Source organism: Marmota marmota, unplaced genomic scaffold (genome assembly GCF_001458135.2).
Source record: "Marmota marmota marmota unplaced genomic scaffold, marMar, whole genome shotgun sequence".
NCBI lineage: Eukaryota > Metazoa > Chordata > Mammalia > Rodentia > Sciuridae > Marmota > Marmota marmota.
In genome coordinates this window covers 30564427-30581117 of record NW_026000082.1, presented here as the reverse complement: position 1 = coordinate 30581117, position 16691 = coordinate 30564427, and the positions used below count along the sequence as shown (strand labels likewise).

General features: G+C 39.2%; 1 protein-coding gene across 9 annotated transcripts in view; it reads right to left on the bottom strand.

The window, feature by feature from the left end:
- Window positions 1–775: 775 nt before the first annotated feature.
- Zbtb8os (zinc finger and BTB domain containing 8 opposite strand) overlaps window positions 776–16691 on the bottom strand; it is a 34010-nt gene continuing 18094 nt past the window's right edge. For 2 of the 9 annotated variants that reach the window (XM_048815828.1, XM_015485322.2), the window contains exons 2-7: window positions 9823–9847; window positions 9424–9545; window positions 8796–8878; window positions 6484–6536; window positions 4698–4734; window positions 776–1423 (exon numbers count right to left, since the gene is read on the bottom strand). In XM_048815828.1, the coding sequence (XP_048671785.1) occupies window positions 1337–1423; window positions 4698–4734; window positions 6484–6536; window positions 8796–8878; window positions 9424–9545; window positions 9823–9847 (407 nt within the window). In that variant the 3' untranslated portion in view covers window positions 776–1336. Of the gene's footprint in view, window positions 1424–4697; window positions 4735–6483; window positions 6537–8795; window positions 8879–9423; window positions 9586–9822; window positions 9848–10928; window positions 11061–15756; window positions 16385–16691 lie in introns of those variants that run through there. The other 7 variants (XM_015485318.1, XM_048815829.1, XM_048815830.1 and 4 more) reach the window with 7 other exon arrangements.

The window sequence follows — 16691 nt, the reverse complement described above, 5'->3', positions numbered from 1 at the left end:
TGGCATATACCTGTCATCCCAACCACTAGAGTTGACAGGGCTACTGAAGCAGGAGGATCGCAAGTTCAAAGCCAGCCTCAGCAAATTAGTGAAGCCCAAAGCAACTTAGAGACCATGTCTCAAAATAAAAAATAAAAAGGAAAAGGGCTTGGGGCCTGGGGTTGTGGCTCAGTGGTAGAGCGCTCACCTAGCAAGTGTGAGGCACTGGGTTAGATCTTCAGCACCACATAAAAAATAAATAAATAAAGATATTGTGTCCACCTACAATTAAAAAATAAATATATATATAAAAAGGGGGGCTGGGGATGTGACTCAGTGGTTAAGCACCCCCTGTTCAATCCCCAGTACCCCAAATAAACAAGTAAATAAAAAGTGTCAGCTGGGCATGGTGGGATAATACTAAAATCCCCAGTACACCTCCCCTGCAAAAAAAGACAAGCAAGATATACCATCAGATTCTTCTTCTTCTTCTTTTTTTTTTTTTTTGGTACTGGAGATTTTAAACAGGGGCACTTTACCACTGAGCCACATCCTCAGCCCTTTGTATTTTTTACTTTGAGACAGGGTCTTGCTAAGTTACTTAGGGTCTCCCTAAGTTGCTGAGGCTGGCCTCAAATTTGCAATCCTCAGCTTCTTGAGTTGCTGAAATTACAGGTGTGTGACAATGCACCCAGCTACTATCAGGTTCTTCTTATGAGAAAATAGATAAGTGTCATCCATTATCACTGCTTAATAAAAATTAAGAGTACAATAAGAAAAAAATCAGGACTCTCTCTATAGAAATCTTCTGGTCAGTTCTTTTCTAAAACCAACTAGAATACAGGGTAAGTCCCATAGCAACATAAGACATGATATGCCTTAGATACATACATACAGAATATGTGTCTTAACAAATTTAGAAGAAAAGCATAAATCTAGTTATAGAAATGTTATTTTCTCAAATTATTCTTTTTTTACAAATTAGATTCCATCCCAACTGCTACTTATACCAGTGATTCTTTCTGGGACCAAGCTGGAAGACTCTCATTCCATTAGAAGAATCTGGGGTACTTGCTGACATAACAGGGAATTAACAAAGAGAACATAAATGCCCTCAAGCACTGAAGAATTCTTTAAAGTTTGAATATGTAGAGAACACAGACCAAGGGTATGCTCTGATTTTCCCATTTCTGAAAGTCACATTTTAAGTTAAAACTTTCTGATGTATCAATGTCCATTTATCAAGATACCATAGAGATCAAATCACTGATCTTCTCAAAAGGAGGATTTCTGAAAAAAAAAAGAAGGTCTTCATAGGAGTATGTCCGTCCTTCCTTTTCTTTCATTTTTTTGCATCTTAAATGTCAATTATCACAAAAACTTCTGGCTTCTCTTCATTATACACCTGCATTGCTGAATATGTTATTGCTTTGACTTCCGTTCCCTGAAGATGGGGTTAGAGAATAGAAAAAAAAGAATCAGAATTATTAATCTGAGCAACAACTGTCAGAAAGTCAAAAATTTAATACTATTCTGAAAAATTAAAAACCCACATAAAACAACTAGTTATCAAATTAAGACAATATTATATGCTGATCCAATAAAAAGGAGAGGGAAAATGTACACAGCAGAAGGAGTACTGACCTGGAGTTAGGAGAGAAGTGATACCACTTGGGCAAGGAAGGTGCCTGACCTGTCTGGACATCCATTTTTTCACTTAAACATGGGTTTAATCAAAGAACACAAGCTTTTCCACTCTTTAGCTAGGATTTCTCCTAGTCCCTAATTACCCCCTCATTCTCCAACTTGTGCCCTAGAATGCCAATGTATTGTCTTCTCCTCAGCTGCCAATATTCACTTTACCTTTGTACTTCTCTTCAAGTCTAGCTGGAAAGTGAGATATAGCTTCTCAGGTGAAAATTCTCCACATGATTCTGATATATGATACTCCCCTCACCTTGCCCCAGTTTAGAACCACAAGATTAGATATTCTCTCAAGTTCCTTCCAGCTCTAAAAAGAATCTATAATGGTTCTGTGTATCACAAAATGTACTTTGACTTCCGTCATTTGCTAGCTCAACAGCACATAATAAATTCAAAGATTTCATAGGGTATGAGTGGCATTACCTTTGCATTTTCTCTTCTGCCATAAGCACCTGGAGAAATCACCACCTACATCAAATTTCATTTTCTACCATAAGGCAGCACATACCAGGCTGACTAGTAATACCCTCTGTGTATATCTGCAAATCTCAAACAGGCATTCAGTACTGACCACTTATTGCTAAGTTTCCTTTGTCCCCTTCACTCAGAAAATTACTTCACATCTTCTCCAGCATTCATTCTCTTCTTCTTCTTCTTTTTTTTTTTTGTATTGATGATTTAATGCAGGGGCACTTAGCCACTGAGCAACATTCCCCAGCCCTTTTTAAAAATTTCGTATTTTTGGCGGGGGTGGGGGGTGGTGGGGGGTGGTATCAGGCATTGAACTCAAGGGCACTCCACCACTGAGCCACATCCCCAGCTCATTTTTGTACTTTATTTAGACACAGAGTCTCATTGAGTTGTTTAGTGCCTTGCTTTTGCTGAGGTTGAGGCTGGCTTTGAACTCATGATCCTTCTGTTTCAGCCTCCAAGCCACTGGGATTACAGGCATGCACCATGGTGCTTGACATATTCTAATAACTAGAGAACAAAACTACCATGCTAGAACATATTATCGCCCCATTCATGACAGTATTCCCCTTCTAAAAGGGGCCCCAAGGGATATGTGATGGTTGGCCCCTCTTAGGTCTCCTTAAAATGTCATGCTATGTCCTGAATATACAAGTTTACTTTGGAAAAATCTAGTGTGATGTTTCTATTATTATAAATACATTTTCAATTCACTGCCCTTCTCTACTGGATTCTCTCTCTCCCTCTTTTTTTTTTTTTTCCCCGAACTGGGAATTGAACCCTAGGGGTGCTTTACCACTGAGCTACCCTAACCATTTTTATTTTTTAATTTTAGAACAGGTCTCTATAATTGCCTAGGCTGGCCTCAAACTTGTGATCCTCCTGCCTCAACCTCCCAAGTTACTGAGATTGTTGCTGTACACCATTGCACCTGCTTGGTTTCTCTTCTTTTTATGTTTCTCTTTCCTTTCAACCTTGTTGAAACAGCTACTATAACACAAGTTCCTCATCAGAATTCATTTCATCATACAGCAGTTGAAAAAATGATACCGTGGTTACTGGAAGCAACCAGGATTTTCCAGTCATCTGGAACTAATTTAGGCTTTCTTGGCCTAAACACAAGGGTCAGCAAACTACAGCCCACTGGTCAAATGTGGCCTGCCATGTATTTTTGTATAATCTCACAAAATAACAACAGTTTTAAATCTCTAAGTTAAAGCCAGTCACAGTGGTGCACGCCTATAATCCCAGCCACTTTTAAGGCTGAGACAGAAGGATCCAGAGTTGTGGGCCAGCCTCAGCAACTTAGTGAGGCCCTACGCAACTTAGAGACCCTGTCTCAAAATAAAAATCAAAAGGGCTGGGGATTCTGGGCCTGGTGGTGCATACCTATAATCCCAGTGACTCAGGAGGCTGAGGTAGGAGGATTATAAATTCAAAGCCAGCCTAGGCAACTTAGTTAGCAAAGCCTTAAGAAACACAGTGAAAACTTATCTCTAAATAAAATACAAAAAAGGGCTGGGGATGTGGGTCAGTGGTTAAGCACTCCTAGGTTCAATCTCTAGTACCTCAGGGAAAAAAAAAAAAAAAATTCATGACATTAGAAAGTGATATGAAACTTAAATTTCAAGGTCTATAAGTAAAGTTTTAATGCAACACAGATACCCTCATTTATGTATCTTCTATGATTTCTTCAGTGCTATAACAGAAGAGTTCAGTGGTTGCTCTTCCATTGCTCTTGGCCTACAAATCCTTTTTTTTTTTTTTTTTGTACCGGGAATTGAACGAAGGGGCACTCAACCACTGAGCCACATCCTCAGACCTATTTTGTATTTTATTTAGCGACAGGGTCTCACTGAGTTGCTTAGCGCCTCGCCATTGCTGAGGGTGGCTTTGAACTCTCTGGATCCTCCTGTCTTCGCCTCCTGAGCCAGGGGGATTACAGGTGTGCACCACCATGCCCAGTTTGGCCTAAATCTTAATATATTTACAGAAAAAAACCTCCCAATTCCTGTTCCCAGAGGTTTAACTATTACAGAGTAAGTGTATACAGGTTGGAAAATATAAAAGGTAGAAAGCACTTTAAGAACAATCTAGTCCTATACCTTCATTGCAGAAGAAACTACTGCTCAAAAAGGCAAATGAACTTTTTCTTTTTTTTTTTTTTTAAATATTTATTTTATTTTTTTAGTTTTCGGCAGACACAACATCTTTGTTTGTATGTGGTGCTGAGGATCGAACCCGGGCCGCACGCACGCCAGGCGAGCGCGCTACCACTTGAGCCACATCCCCAGCCCCGCAAATGAACTTTTAAGTCCCACACATTCTGTAACAAACCTGGCCCCAGAGCCCAAAGCTTAATCCTAACACATCTAATCAGATGTGTAAAATCACAGTGCTTTAACATATCCAGAGGTCAGAAAGTTTAAGAAAACCTTATCACATCAGAACAATTATTAGAATTAGTTGAAGATTATTGTCATGTTTACAGATTTTATGATAAGGAAGCATAAAGTTTTCAATGGGTAGACTTTAAAACATACCTGAGGGTGCTTGGACAATGAAAATTCTTCTCCCCACCTTGAGAAGTAAAATTAAAACATGATTAAGATTTCCAAAGTTTTACATTTGTTCTCTTTACATATTTTAAAATAAGCCTTATAAACATGGTTCAGATAGTAGAGATCCAAAAGAAGAGGGAAGGGGTAGGGAAGCTAAACAGATTTCACTTTGATTTGCCAGCAAATACAGGTGTGGAAGGACTTGTATAGACTAGTCATTGTTGCTCTCAAGCTTAAAAGCTGCCCCATCCCCAAAAAGCTCCAGTATAGTGCGCTTATAGGTAGATTCTCAATAAATACTGACTAGTGAATATTTTATAATAGGGTGCCATGTTGAAAATTTCCACTGCACTTAGAGCTATAGAACCAATTAAATAATATCTTCCACGGAGAAAGCAGGTCTGAGTACCACAAATACAAAATACTTGATTCTGCAATATAGTCTGAGCTTGATTTGCATTTTATAACTTTTCCCAAAATATCTATAGTCTGTATACAGAAAGCCCTAGAAAGATACTCTCCTAGAACTTGAGAGAATTTTCTTATCTACCTTTGACAGTAATGAGGCTAAATATCACAACATGGTACAGCAGAAACAGCAAATCTTTAAAATTCTGTTCAACTACTTCCTAGCTAAAAAATTTTGAACCAGTTTTTTTTTTTTTAAGAGGATACCATAAATATATACAAATACTCACCATTACATTTCTACTAGACTATTTACTAGAACATGTCTAGGTTACTACTTTTTCTACTACGAATTATATATACCTTTCACACATGATGTTGAGAAAACATCATAACAGTAAAGGTAATTTTAACATAATGTTAAGAGTTAAATGTCAATTTGCCTGCCAGGCTCAGTGGCACACACCTATAATCTCAGAGACTCAAGAGGCTGAGGCAGGAGGATTGCAAGTTCGAGACCAGCCTAACAACTTAGTGAGAACCTGTCTCAAAATAAAAAATAAAAAGGGCTGGGTATGTAGCTCAGTGGTAAAGCGCCTCTGGGTTCAATCCCCAGTACCCCCCCCAAATAAAGTCAATTAGCCTAATGTATGCAATATTCCACCATTTCACAGAGAAAAATCTCTGTACATATGCTTATGTGTGAGCAATAAAATGTGTTGTAGGGATAAAAGAAAAAGGAGAAGATAATACAAGACCTCATTTTATAAAAAGAAACTAATAAGATTCAATATGAAATGGTAATGTTAAACTATATATAGATAATCTAAAAGATATAATTAAGTGACTAAAGAAACAAGTCCAGTTAAAGTCACCTAATCGACTGTTTACAAACTCTGGAAGGAAAATAAAAGAAGAAAAGTATAATTTGTATAGAAGAAACTGATTTGAGTGGGTCTAGAAGTTATGAGCTGTGTCAAAAGATGTGCCAGTGTTTCTCATCCACCAAGTTGGGGGTTTAAGCAGTGACATTTAGCAATTTTATTTATATATACATATATATGTATGTATAAACAAGCTATACACACACTCACACTTCCCCCCCCCCTTAATCAACAAATTTGGAATCAAGCTTAATAAACAGAATTAACTTTATTCTGACAAGTTTCTGATCCTCCAAAGTTCAGATGAGTTCTTACTCCTTGGTATCTCTCTCACAATCTCAATATGCAACATCCTGCCCAGTGTAAGTGGTCCCCTGACTTAATATTTCTATTTGTCTTTCTGCCCACTGAGTACAATGAAGAATATAACCAACATCCTTCATGACCTGTTACTTTTAGAAAAGTTTAAAACTTACCCAATTGACCGTAATTTAAAATTTCTTTGATCAATATTAAGTACTTTCACTTCCTAAAGAAAAAAAGAGATTTAAATTTAAAAAAAAAAGTTTATACTAAACTATCTACTAAAACATGTCTAGGTTACTACTTTTTCTAGAAAATAATGGCAAACAACTTCTCTGAAGCAAAGAAAATTAAAACAGAACAAGCTAAATGCATTTCAAGGAAATAAGGTTTTTCTTAACATATTCAAGGGCAATATTCTTTTTTTTTTTCCTCCTGGTAATGAGGACTGAACTTAAGAGCACTTACCCAGCCCTATTTTGTATTTTATTTAGTGATAGGGTCTCACCGAGTTACTTAGCACCTCAATGTTGCTGAGGCTGGCTTTGAACTCGAGATCCTCCTGACTCAGCCTCCCAAGCCACTGGGATTATAGGCATACGCCACCGCCCTGGCACAAGGATGATATTCTTTTTTTTAATATTTATTTTTTAGTTGTAGTGGGACACAATATCTTCATTTTATTTATTTATTTTTATGTGGTGCTGAGGATCAAACCCAGGGCCTCGCACATGCTAGGTGAGCACTCTATTTTTTGCTGAGTCACAACCCCAGTACAAGGGTGAGGCACTGGGTTTGATCCTCAGCACCACATAAAAATAAATAAAACTACTACAACAACAACAACAAAAAGACATTTAAAAAATGACTCAAGGGGTTAAGGTATAGCTCAGTAGTAGAGCATGCACTTAGTAACTGCGAGGCCCTGAATTCAATCCCCGGCATCAAAAAAAAAAGAGAAAAGAAGAGTCAAAAGAACATCTCTGTAAGACACATGGTAGAGAAGGAGGATATAAGATTTCAGTCACTCTCAACCTTTTTTATTTCCCCTTTTCCTTTTCTCAGTCTATTTTTATGATACTTTTGGCACTTGAATTCTGTAGAAAGAGTGGCTCAGTTGGTAGAATATGGATGGAGACTTTAAAGAAGATAATGGAGGAATTAAGGAAGCAGGGAGGGCCATGTAATAAGTAACATGATTTGGAGAGGTGTTCCTTCTAAAGGCTGACTGCTGCAAGCAATCTCCATATGGCTTTTCTTTTTTTTACATTAAGGAAAACTAAAAGCAGCAGTTGTTGAACTTAGACCAAAGTATCAGAGCTGCTAAACTTCAAATGGAACAAAAGGAACATATGTAAAGACATAAACACAGCTCAAACTTGGGAGACACAGAATACAGATGAAGACTTTAGGTTTAAGCTTATCATACAATCCTACTAATGACAAGTACATGATCAGAGATTTAAATACATTCGGGAACAGCGCCACATGCTGTAATCCCAGAGACTTGGTAGGCTAAGGCAGGAAGAATGCAAATTTGAGGCCTGCCTCACCAATTCAGGAAGACCCTATCTCAAAGTAAAATATGAAAAAGACTGGAGATGTAGCTGAATGATAAAGCACTGCAGGGTTCAATCCCCAGGACTAAAGAGAGAAAGAACATGAGAACAAAATGTATGTTCCAAAGCAAACTGAGGTTAACAAAGAAGTGTCTATAATTTATATAAAATCAATTTTTTTTTTTTTTTTTTTGTGGTGCTGGGGATCAAGCCCAGGGCCTTATGCATGCAAGGCAAGCACTCTACCAACTGAGCTATATCCTCAGCCCCAATTTTTTAAAAAAAAATTTATTTTTTAGTTATAGGTGAACATAATGTCTTTATTTTACTTTATGTGGTACTGAGAATTGAACCCAGTGCCTCATCCATGCTAGGCAAGTGCTCTATCTCTGAGCCACAACCCCAGCACCCCTAGCCCAATACTTTTTAATATCTATATGGATTAGTTTTGCATCATGGGTTTTCATTTTTTTTTTGGTGGGGGAGGGGGCTACTGGGGATTAAACCTAGGGCTGCTTTACCACTGAGTTACATCTCCAGTCCTTTTTTATTATAAGACAGGGTCTCACTAAGTTGCTGAGGTTGGCTTTGAACTTAAGATCCTCCTGCCTCAGTGTCCTGAGCATCTGGGATTATAGGAATGCACCACCCCTGTTATTTTATTGGCACTGGGATTGAACCCAACAGTGCTTTACTACTGAGCTATATCTCCAGCCCTTTCTATTTTTTAAAATTTTGAGACAGGATCTCATTAAGTTGCTGAGGCTGGTAACCATCTTGTGATACTCCTGCCTCAGCCTCCCAAGTAACTGGGGTTACAGGCATGTGCTACCATGCCTGGCACATGTTCTATTTAAAATATGAACTAAGAACCCATTTGCTCAATTAAAAAAAGAAAAAGAAAGAAAAAGAAAAACCCTGCTTACCCGGGGTATGAAGAATTCATCAGCACTGAACTTATAAAGCCACTCATCCAAAAAATGAAACAGAAGAGATTGTAAGTCATCTCCTACACAGGATCAAAAAGGACCATAATAGTATGAATTTAATAATTCTGGTATCTAAAATCTTGTTCCAATTTAAAAGTGTAATGAATTTCTTACGTTAGCTGAAAGAGGAAATTTGAGCTCATAATTAATTATTTTATTGTTTGGGGTTTTTATGGAGGGGGCGGGTACTAGGGATTGAACCCAGGGGCACGTAATCACCAAGTCACATCCCCAGCCCTTTTTTAATATTTAGAGACAGGGTTTCACTAAATTGCTTAGGGCCTCACTAAGTTGCTAGGGCAGGCTTTGAACTTTCAATCCTCCTGCCCCTCAGTCTCTTAGGTCCCTGGGATTACTGGCATGCGCCACCATGCTCAGCAATTTGTTATTCTTTTTTTTTGGAACTGGGAGTTGAACCCAGGGCTTTTGCAAATGCAAGGCAGACATTTTGCCAATGAGCTACATCCCAGCCCAATTTGTTATTCTTATTGTGAAAATACACTCAGATTATGTAAAACACTGCATATCTATATAACAGTTTTTTCCCTGTGAATGCATTAGTTACCTTGGGTTTCTACTTCTATTGTTTGGAGGGGCTCCACAGTCCCAGTATCTGTCATGTAACCAAACATGGCCATTGCACACTGCTCAAATGCTTCCTCCAGAGTATCTCCCCATGCATGTAACCTAAAGAAATACATTCATGCTCTCTGTGTAATATAATTCACTGCACCAAAAAATAAAAAATAAAAAACCTCAATAGCAAAGTCAAATAAAATCAGCTTGACAAGTACAAAACTAATGACCTCAATTTAATGGCATCCTAACTGAGTGCTTTTAAATCACCATTTTTATGTTACGAATAAACAGAGTAGAAAAATAAGATAGGAACACACAGATTAAAATATTCAGCCTTCATATTTTGATACATGATTTCAAAAGAACAAACTCCTGCTATACTCACTGGACATCTGCTGTATGATCCAAATCTGAGGGAAAAAGGTAAAAACATTTAAAAGTTACTAATCTTGACCCTAAAACCATAAGAAAAAAACTAGAGCTTATTATTATTAATTATTAAGAACATCATCCTTTGAAGAACAAGAAAACTGAGGAAGCCCAGAGCTTTTTCTATCTACTCAACAAAGTTAAGTGCTTTTTGGGGGGGAGAGTACTGGGAATTGAACTCAGGGGCACTTGACCACTACTCAGTAATAAAAATCATCAACTACTGATAACAGGCATTAATATGAATCTAAAAACACTGTTAAGAACTGCAAACTCTCAGCACTTTAAGAACTTCATATGAACCCCTGCACTTGACCAAACTCTAGCATGGCTGCTTTTAGCAGCCTAAGTTATCATCCCTGTGAGAAAAGAAGCTTAACAGGCAGATTTTTCTGTTCATTCTAGCTAAAACCTGACATAGGCCCCGAACCTTCCCTTCTTAGAGCAAGTACTAAAAAGGGCTTATAATTATAAATATATATCTCTCACAACTTAAAAGTATCTTTTTCAAGGACCTTAGAGACATTCCTTTGAAATATAATCTCCTGGTAGGGCTCTGTCCCCCAGTTTCTGTGGGAGGATAGATTCAAAAATTCCATAACTGTTAGCTAGCAGATATAGCTGGTATGAACACATTTAAACTGACCAACTCTTTGTACTTTGTTACTTCTCTAACTATGAACACTTGCTATCACCCTCCTTCATTTTCCATTCCAATCATCCCTTCACAAATTGGAATGGAGCTCATCTCTTTCCCATATCCTCAGGAAGCCAGTAGGAGCAAATTCAGAGGGACCCTGTCTCAAAACCAAAAATAAAATGGACAGGGGATATCCGTCGCTTAGTGATAAAGTGCTCCTGGGTTAAAAACCCTCACTCAGTATATATATAAAAATTGGGCTTGGCTGGGGCTCTGTGTAGAGCACTCACTTGGTATGCGTGAGGCACTGGGTCCGATCCTCATCAACATATAAAAAATAAAATAAAGGTATTGTGTCCATTTACAACTCTTTCTCTCTCTACATATATATATGTAAAAAAATTTTAGAAATTGCTGCTTACCTTTGACCTAGATGAAGAAGCCATTCATAAAAGAATCTATACTTAATCTGGCATGGTGGTGCATACCTATAATCCCATGACCGGGATAGCTAAGACAGGAGCATCACAAATTCCAGGCAGGCCTCAGTAATTCAGTGAGACCCTGTCTCAAAATAAAAATAAAAAGAACTGGGGATGTGGCTAAGTGATAAAGCACCCCCCAGTTCAATACCCAGTACCCCCAGTACTCCTCTTCTTGGCCAAAAAAAAAAAAGAAAGAAAGAAAGAAAAGAGAATCTATAGTTTGTGGTTCTATTTATATAAAATTTTAATAAAAGAAAAAAATTAAGCTGTGGTGCCAGGTAAGAGTACGCATACCTGTAATCTGAGTCCACTTGGAAGGCTGAGACAGGAAGATTATAAATTTGAGGAATGCAAGATCCTGCCAAAAAACTTTTTTTTTTTTTTTTAACTTTTTAAAAAAGGCCTGGGGATGTAGTTCAGTGGTAGAGTGCTTGCCTAGTGTGTGTGAGGCTGGGGTTCAACTCCCCCCACCCTACCCCCCCAAAAAAAATAAAAGAAAAAAATTAAGCTATGGGGTAGAAACCACAATGTGAACAAGGCATAGTGGTGTGTACCTGTAGTCCAACTACCCTGTAATCCCTGCTATTCAAGGCCCTGAAGCAAAATAATTGCAAGTTTGAAACCAGCCCGGGCAACTCAATGTGACCTAGTCTCAATTTTTTTAAAAATTAAGAGGGCTAGGGATGTAACTTACTGATAGAGTGTCCCTGTGGTCAATCTCCATTATAAGTGGGGAAAATATGTATTTTCCTCAAGGTAAGGGATTAAAAAAAGCAGGATAGAACTTTCTAGGGTGATGAAATTAGTTTGATTAGAGTGCTGGTTACACAGAGGTCTGTGTTTAGCAAAACTCATTGACTTTACATTTTAAGGTCTAAGCACTTTAGTCCATTGTGATATTAAATTATACTTCAATTTCTAAAAAATCAGTTTACAAATCAGGCATGGTGGTGCATGCCTATAATCCCAGCAGTTCAGGAGGTTGAGGCAGGAGGATCCTGAGTTCAAAGCCAGCCTCAGCAAAAGTGAGGTGCTAAGCAACTCAGTGAGACCCTGTCTCTAAGTAAAACACAAAACAGGGCTGGGGATGTGGCTCAGTGGTCAAGGGCCCCTGAATTCAATCCCAGGTACGAAAAAAAAAAAAACAAACAGTTTACAAAGACAATGACATTGCTGGGTGCAATGGAACATGCCTGTAATCTCACCAACATGAAAGGCTGAGGCAACACTGTTTTGCATATTTTTCCAAATACTTTTATTTTTGTTTATTTATTTATGGTATTTAACCCAGGGTTAAATACCAGCTTTACCACTGAGCCACATCCCCATCCTTTTGATTTTGAAACAGGGTCTCACTAAATTGTTTAGGGCCTCATTAAATGCAATTCTCCTGCCTCAGCCACCATAGTCACTGGGATCATAGGTATGCACCACCACCTCCAGTTCAAATATTTTTAATATGTTGTGGTATGTTCATTTAGTTTGAATGCATGAATATAACCCAGCCTTGGTTTGAGGATGTAACTCAGTGATGAGTGCTTGCCTAGCATGGGAGACCCTGCTTTTGGGTTCTACCCCTAGCACCACAGATATGCAAAAGAAAAAGAATTTTTGTTGGTAGTGCTGGGGATAGAACCCAGAGCCTCCCTGGGGCAAGCACTCCATCACTGAGCTATGTACCCCAGCCCCAGAGGAGATTTTAATAGTTTTTTTCAAACAAGAGTGAACAGTCTTTTAAATTTTATACCAAAATGCAAAATGTGGTCGTTTTTTAAACATTAGTTCAATGTAGAATCTAAGGCTATATATACAAAGAACTGAAACTTTGAAAAGTTCTCTGTATGAAAATACTCTGTAGCATTAAAATCCATTGATCTGTTGTACATTCACAATGGGTCTTATCCATGTCTGATGGTGTAATATCAAGCATTAGTAATTTAGAAAATACTAGTTCATTGTTACACAGATAATACTGACATATTTAACTATATAGGACATTGCTTTGTTTTTTGGATAGTGTTGCAGATCAAATCCCAGGCATTGTACATGCCAGGAAAGACCTCTACTGCTATGCCACATCCCCAACCATATAGAGAACTTTAAGAAAAAACTTTTTATTTATTATTAATTCATTTATTTATTTTTGGTAAGGGGGATCAAACCCAGGGGCTCTTTACCGCTCAGCTACATCTCCAGTCCTTTTGCTCTTTTTATTTGATACAGGGTTTCAGGAAGTCAGCAAGCTGGCTTCAAACTTGCTGAGGCTGGCCTTGAACCTGTAATCCTCCTGCCTCAGCCTCCAGAAAAGTTTCTAAGTACTGGGAAGCCCATGGGGATAGACACAAGTTTTCTAAAATTTTAATATAACTTGAAAGCCTAAATTTTATCATTACCAGTAATAGTTTTTTGCCTTGATGTGACAGATTGCTTTGTTCATTTTAAAGAAAATTCATGTCAAATACCAAGTCTGAATAACAACAGCTTGTCATAGTCATTCTTACAATGAAGAATTGTGTTCTGCGACAAAACCTCACAATTACACAAGTTCTTTTCCTCAAGATGAACATCAATACCTTGATACACAGCAGAAACACTTTATGCATATTTTCCATCTTTGAAATTATTTATTTATTTATTATGTGGTTCTGAGGATTGAACCCAGGACCTCACACATGCTAGGCGAGCGCCCTACCGCTGAGCCACAATCCCAGCCCGCACATTCTCCATTTCTTTTAATTTAATTTTTTTTTTATTAGCTACACATGACATTACAATGATCTTGGCAATTCATACATTTGAATCACTGGGGTATAATTTCTCACTTTTCTAATTGTACAGATTGCAGAATCACACTGGTCATAGAGTCACCTATATACATACAGCAATCATAATGTCTATTCTATTCTGTTGCCCTTCCTATCTCCTCTACTCCTCTCCTTCCCTCCCATCATTTACATACTCCATTTTTAACAGAGACTACTTAAAAAGGCTCAGCCAGACTTGGCCACACAAGCCTGTAATTCCAGCTACAGGGAGGCTGAGGCAGTATAACAAGTTTGAGACCAGCTGCAGCAACTTAGTGAGATCCCATCTCAAAATAAAAGGAAAGGGGACTGGGGATGGGGATGTGGCTCAGTGGCTAAGCACTCCTGGGTTCAAGCCCCAGTACAAAAATGGAAAAGCATAGAAATATCCTAAATGTCTACCAACTAGAAATTGGTTAAACAGAGAAAATGCTAGAACATTTGTGTATGCAAAGTGACCAGGGTTGCTCTAGAAACAGGGACTAAAACATGGGATCAGAACTACGAGACTTATTTTTCACTGCATACCTGCTTTTTGTTGTTGTTGGGTTTTTTTGTTTTTGTTTTTTGTTTTTTTTGGTCTTTGTTACCCAGGCCATCTGGAACTTGGAGGACTCATGTGTTTCTCCTGCCTCAGTCTCGGAAGTAGTGACCACTTTTTTAATCATATAGTATTTTAAATGGTTTTTAAGTGAGAAAGGGGCAAGAGCAAGGGAGATATGCTGGGTTAAGAATGCACAGATGCAAAAATGATGTGGTAGTTGTACATTTTTTATTTATTGCAGCACTGAGGATTTAATCCTGGGGTGCTCTACCACTGACCTACACTTCCTACTCCTCTATTTACTTATTGATTGACACTGGGGATTTAACCCATGGGCGCTTTACCACGGATCCCCAGACCTTATTATTTAGAGACAGGTTTCCCTAAATTGCTTAGGGCCTCATGAAATTGCTAAGGCTGGCCTAGGAACTTGAGTTTCTCCTGCCTCAGCCTCCCCAGTCACTGGGAGTATCAGTGGGCGCTTCCGAAAAAATAAAAGATTTTAAGAAGATAAATGAGACCAATTAAATTTGGGCTCCCCACCATAGCCACCTGTAGGATAACAGCTAAATTTTTAATACAGAATTTAAGAAACTGAACTATCCTTTCACTTTCCTTATTTTTGTGGTGCTGAAGATTGAACCCAAGGTCTTCTGCATGCCATAAAGCACACTACACCTCCAGTTCACATTATTCCTTAGATGAAGGAACTGAGACATAAAGATAGGCAATATAATTTGCTTAAAGTCACTAATAAATGGCAAAACCAGGTTCTTTTAAAACACGATGCAGGTAAATTCTGGGTCTCTGGTACATGCCTTTAATCCCAGCGAGCTAGGAAGGCTAAGGCTTGGAAGGCTAAGGCAGGAGGATCACAAGCTCAAAGTCAGCCTCGGACAACTTAGTGAGGCCCTAAGCAATTTAGAAAGACCCTGTCTTTACTTAAAACATTAAAAGGGACGTGGCTCAGTAGGCCTCTTGAGTTCAATTCCTGGTTACAAAAAAAAAAAAGAGGTAAAACACCAAGTTACAATTGCCCATCTTAGTTTTCCCAGTTCTCTACATTTGCCACACTCTTTAACTGTCCCATTGTTACTAGATATGAAGTCAAACACGAAACTCTTGAAAACCCAATTACTTTTATAATTGGCACACTAGTAAAACTCATAAATGTGATCAGGCGCTTGAGGAAGTTAAGAGACTGTAAATGTGGAAGCTCAGGTTTCCTGACTCCTAAGCCAGGTGGCCTTTTACTTTAGAACCCTCTAGGCCAAATACAAAGATACAATACAGGGCGCACACAGGGCACAAAGAGTTGATGCCCGAGCAAAGTAGAGGTGAGGAAGGAAGCTGCAGGTAAGGAATCAGGCATGCCCCTGTGCCCATATTTGAATAGAGAAGTGAGCCATCTACTCACATTCGTACTTCCGATTGACTGGAGGATACTTGGCCTTGATCGCCTTCTGCTCCTCAGTCAAATTGTAATCTCTAACATCTTCTCCTTCCTGCGCCATGATCACAGGAGTGTACCCTCTACTTCCGCCCTTCCTCTGCCGGACTTCGGCCGGGCGCTACTGCTTCCGCCATAAACCCCGCCCCTTGGCACACGTCTTAAAGGCCCAGGACTCCATTCTCGGAGCTTGCAGAAGGACGTTAACCCCTGAGACTTACATTCTAGGACTTGTCGCTTGGATCACATGGTTAAAAAACAAGGCCCCACCTTTTGTGTTTATCACTAGTTATTTTTTAAAATATTTTTTAGTTGTTGATGGACCTTTGCTTTTATTTTATGTGGTGCTGAGGTTCGAACCCAGTGCCTCCCACATGCTAAGCAAGCGCTCTACCACTGAGCCACAACCCCAGCCTATCACTAGTTATTTCTAAAGACTAAGCAAGTTGAAGAACACCTTAAATTAGACAACTCTGGGTCTGAGTGGTGAGACCTTGTCTTTCCGCCTGGCACCCAGAGTTGATAACTAGAACCCGAAGCATTCCAAACATCAATATTCTGAACGTGAGCGTAACAGCCCGTAAGAAAATGGCTGCCTCCGGGAATGTGTGGACTAAACTTCTCACGTGACCTGAATGGGCACAATCCCATCAGCCCGGGCGGGCGCGCCGTCAGTGGAAGTCCGCTCCCGGGGTGTGGGGACAGATGGGGCGGAGCGCGCTCATCGGACCCGCGGAAAGAGATTCCGTGCGTCCGGATAGGCCGAGAATGGGATTGCCCCGCGATTGCCCCGCCCACCCCGCTGTTGGATGCACTCCGATTGGCCGACGTTGGCGCGAAGGTGCGCGAGTCGACCCTCACGCAGGGGCCGCAGGAAACAATAGAGGCCGCGCGCGCGGAGC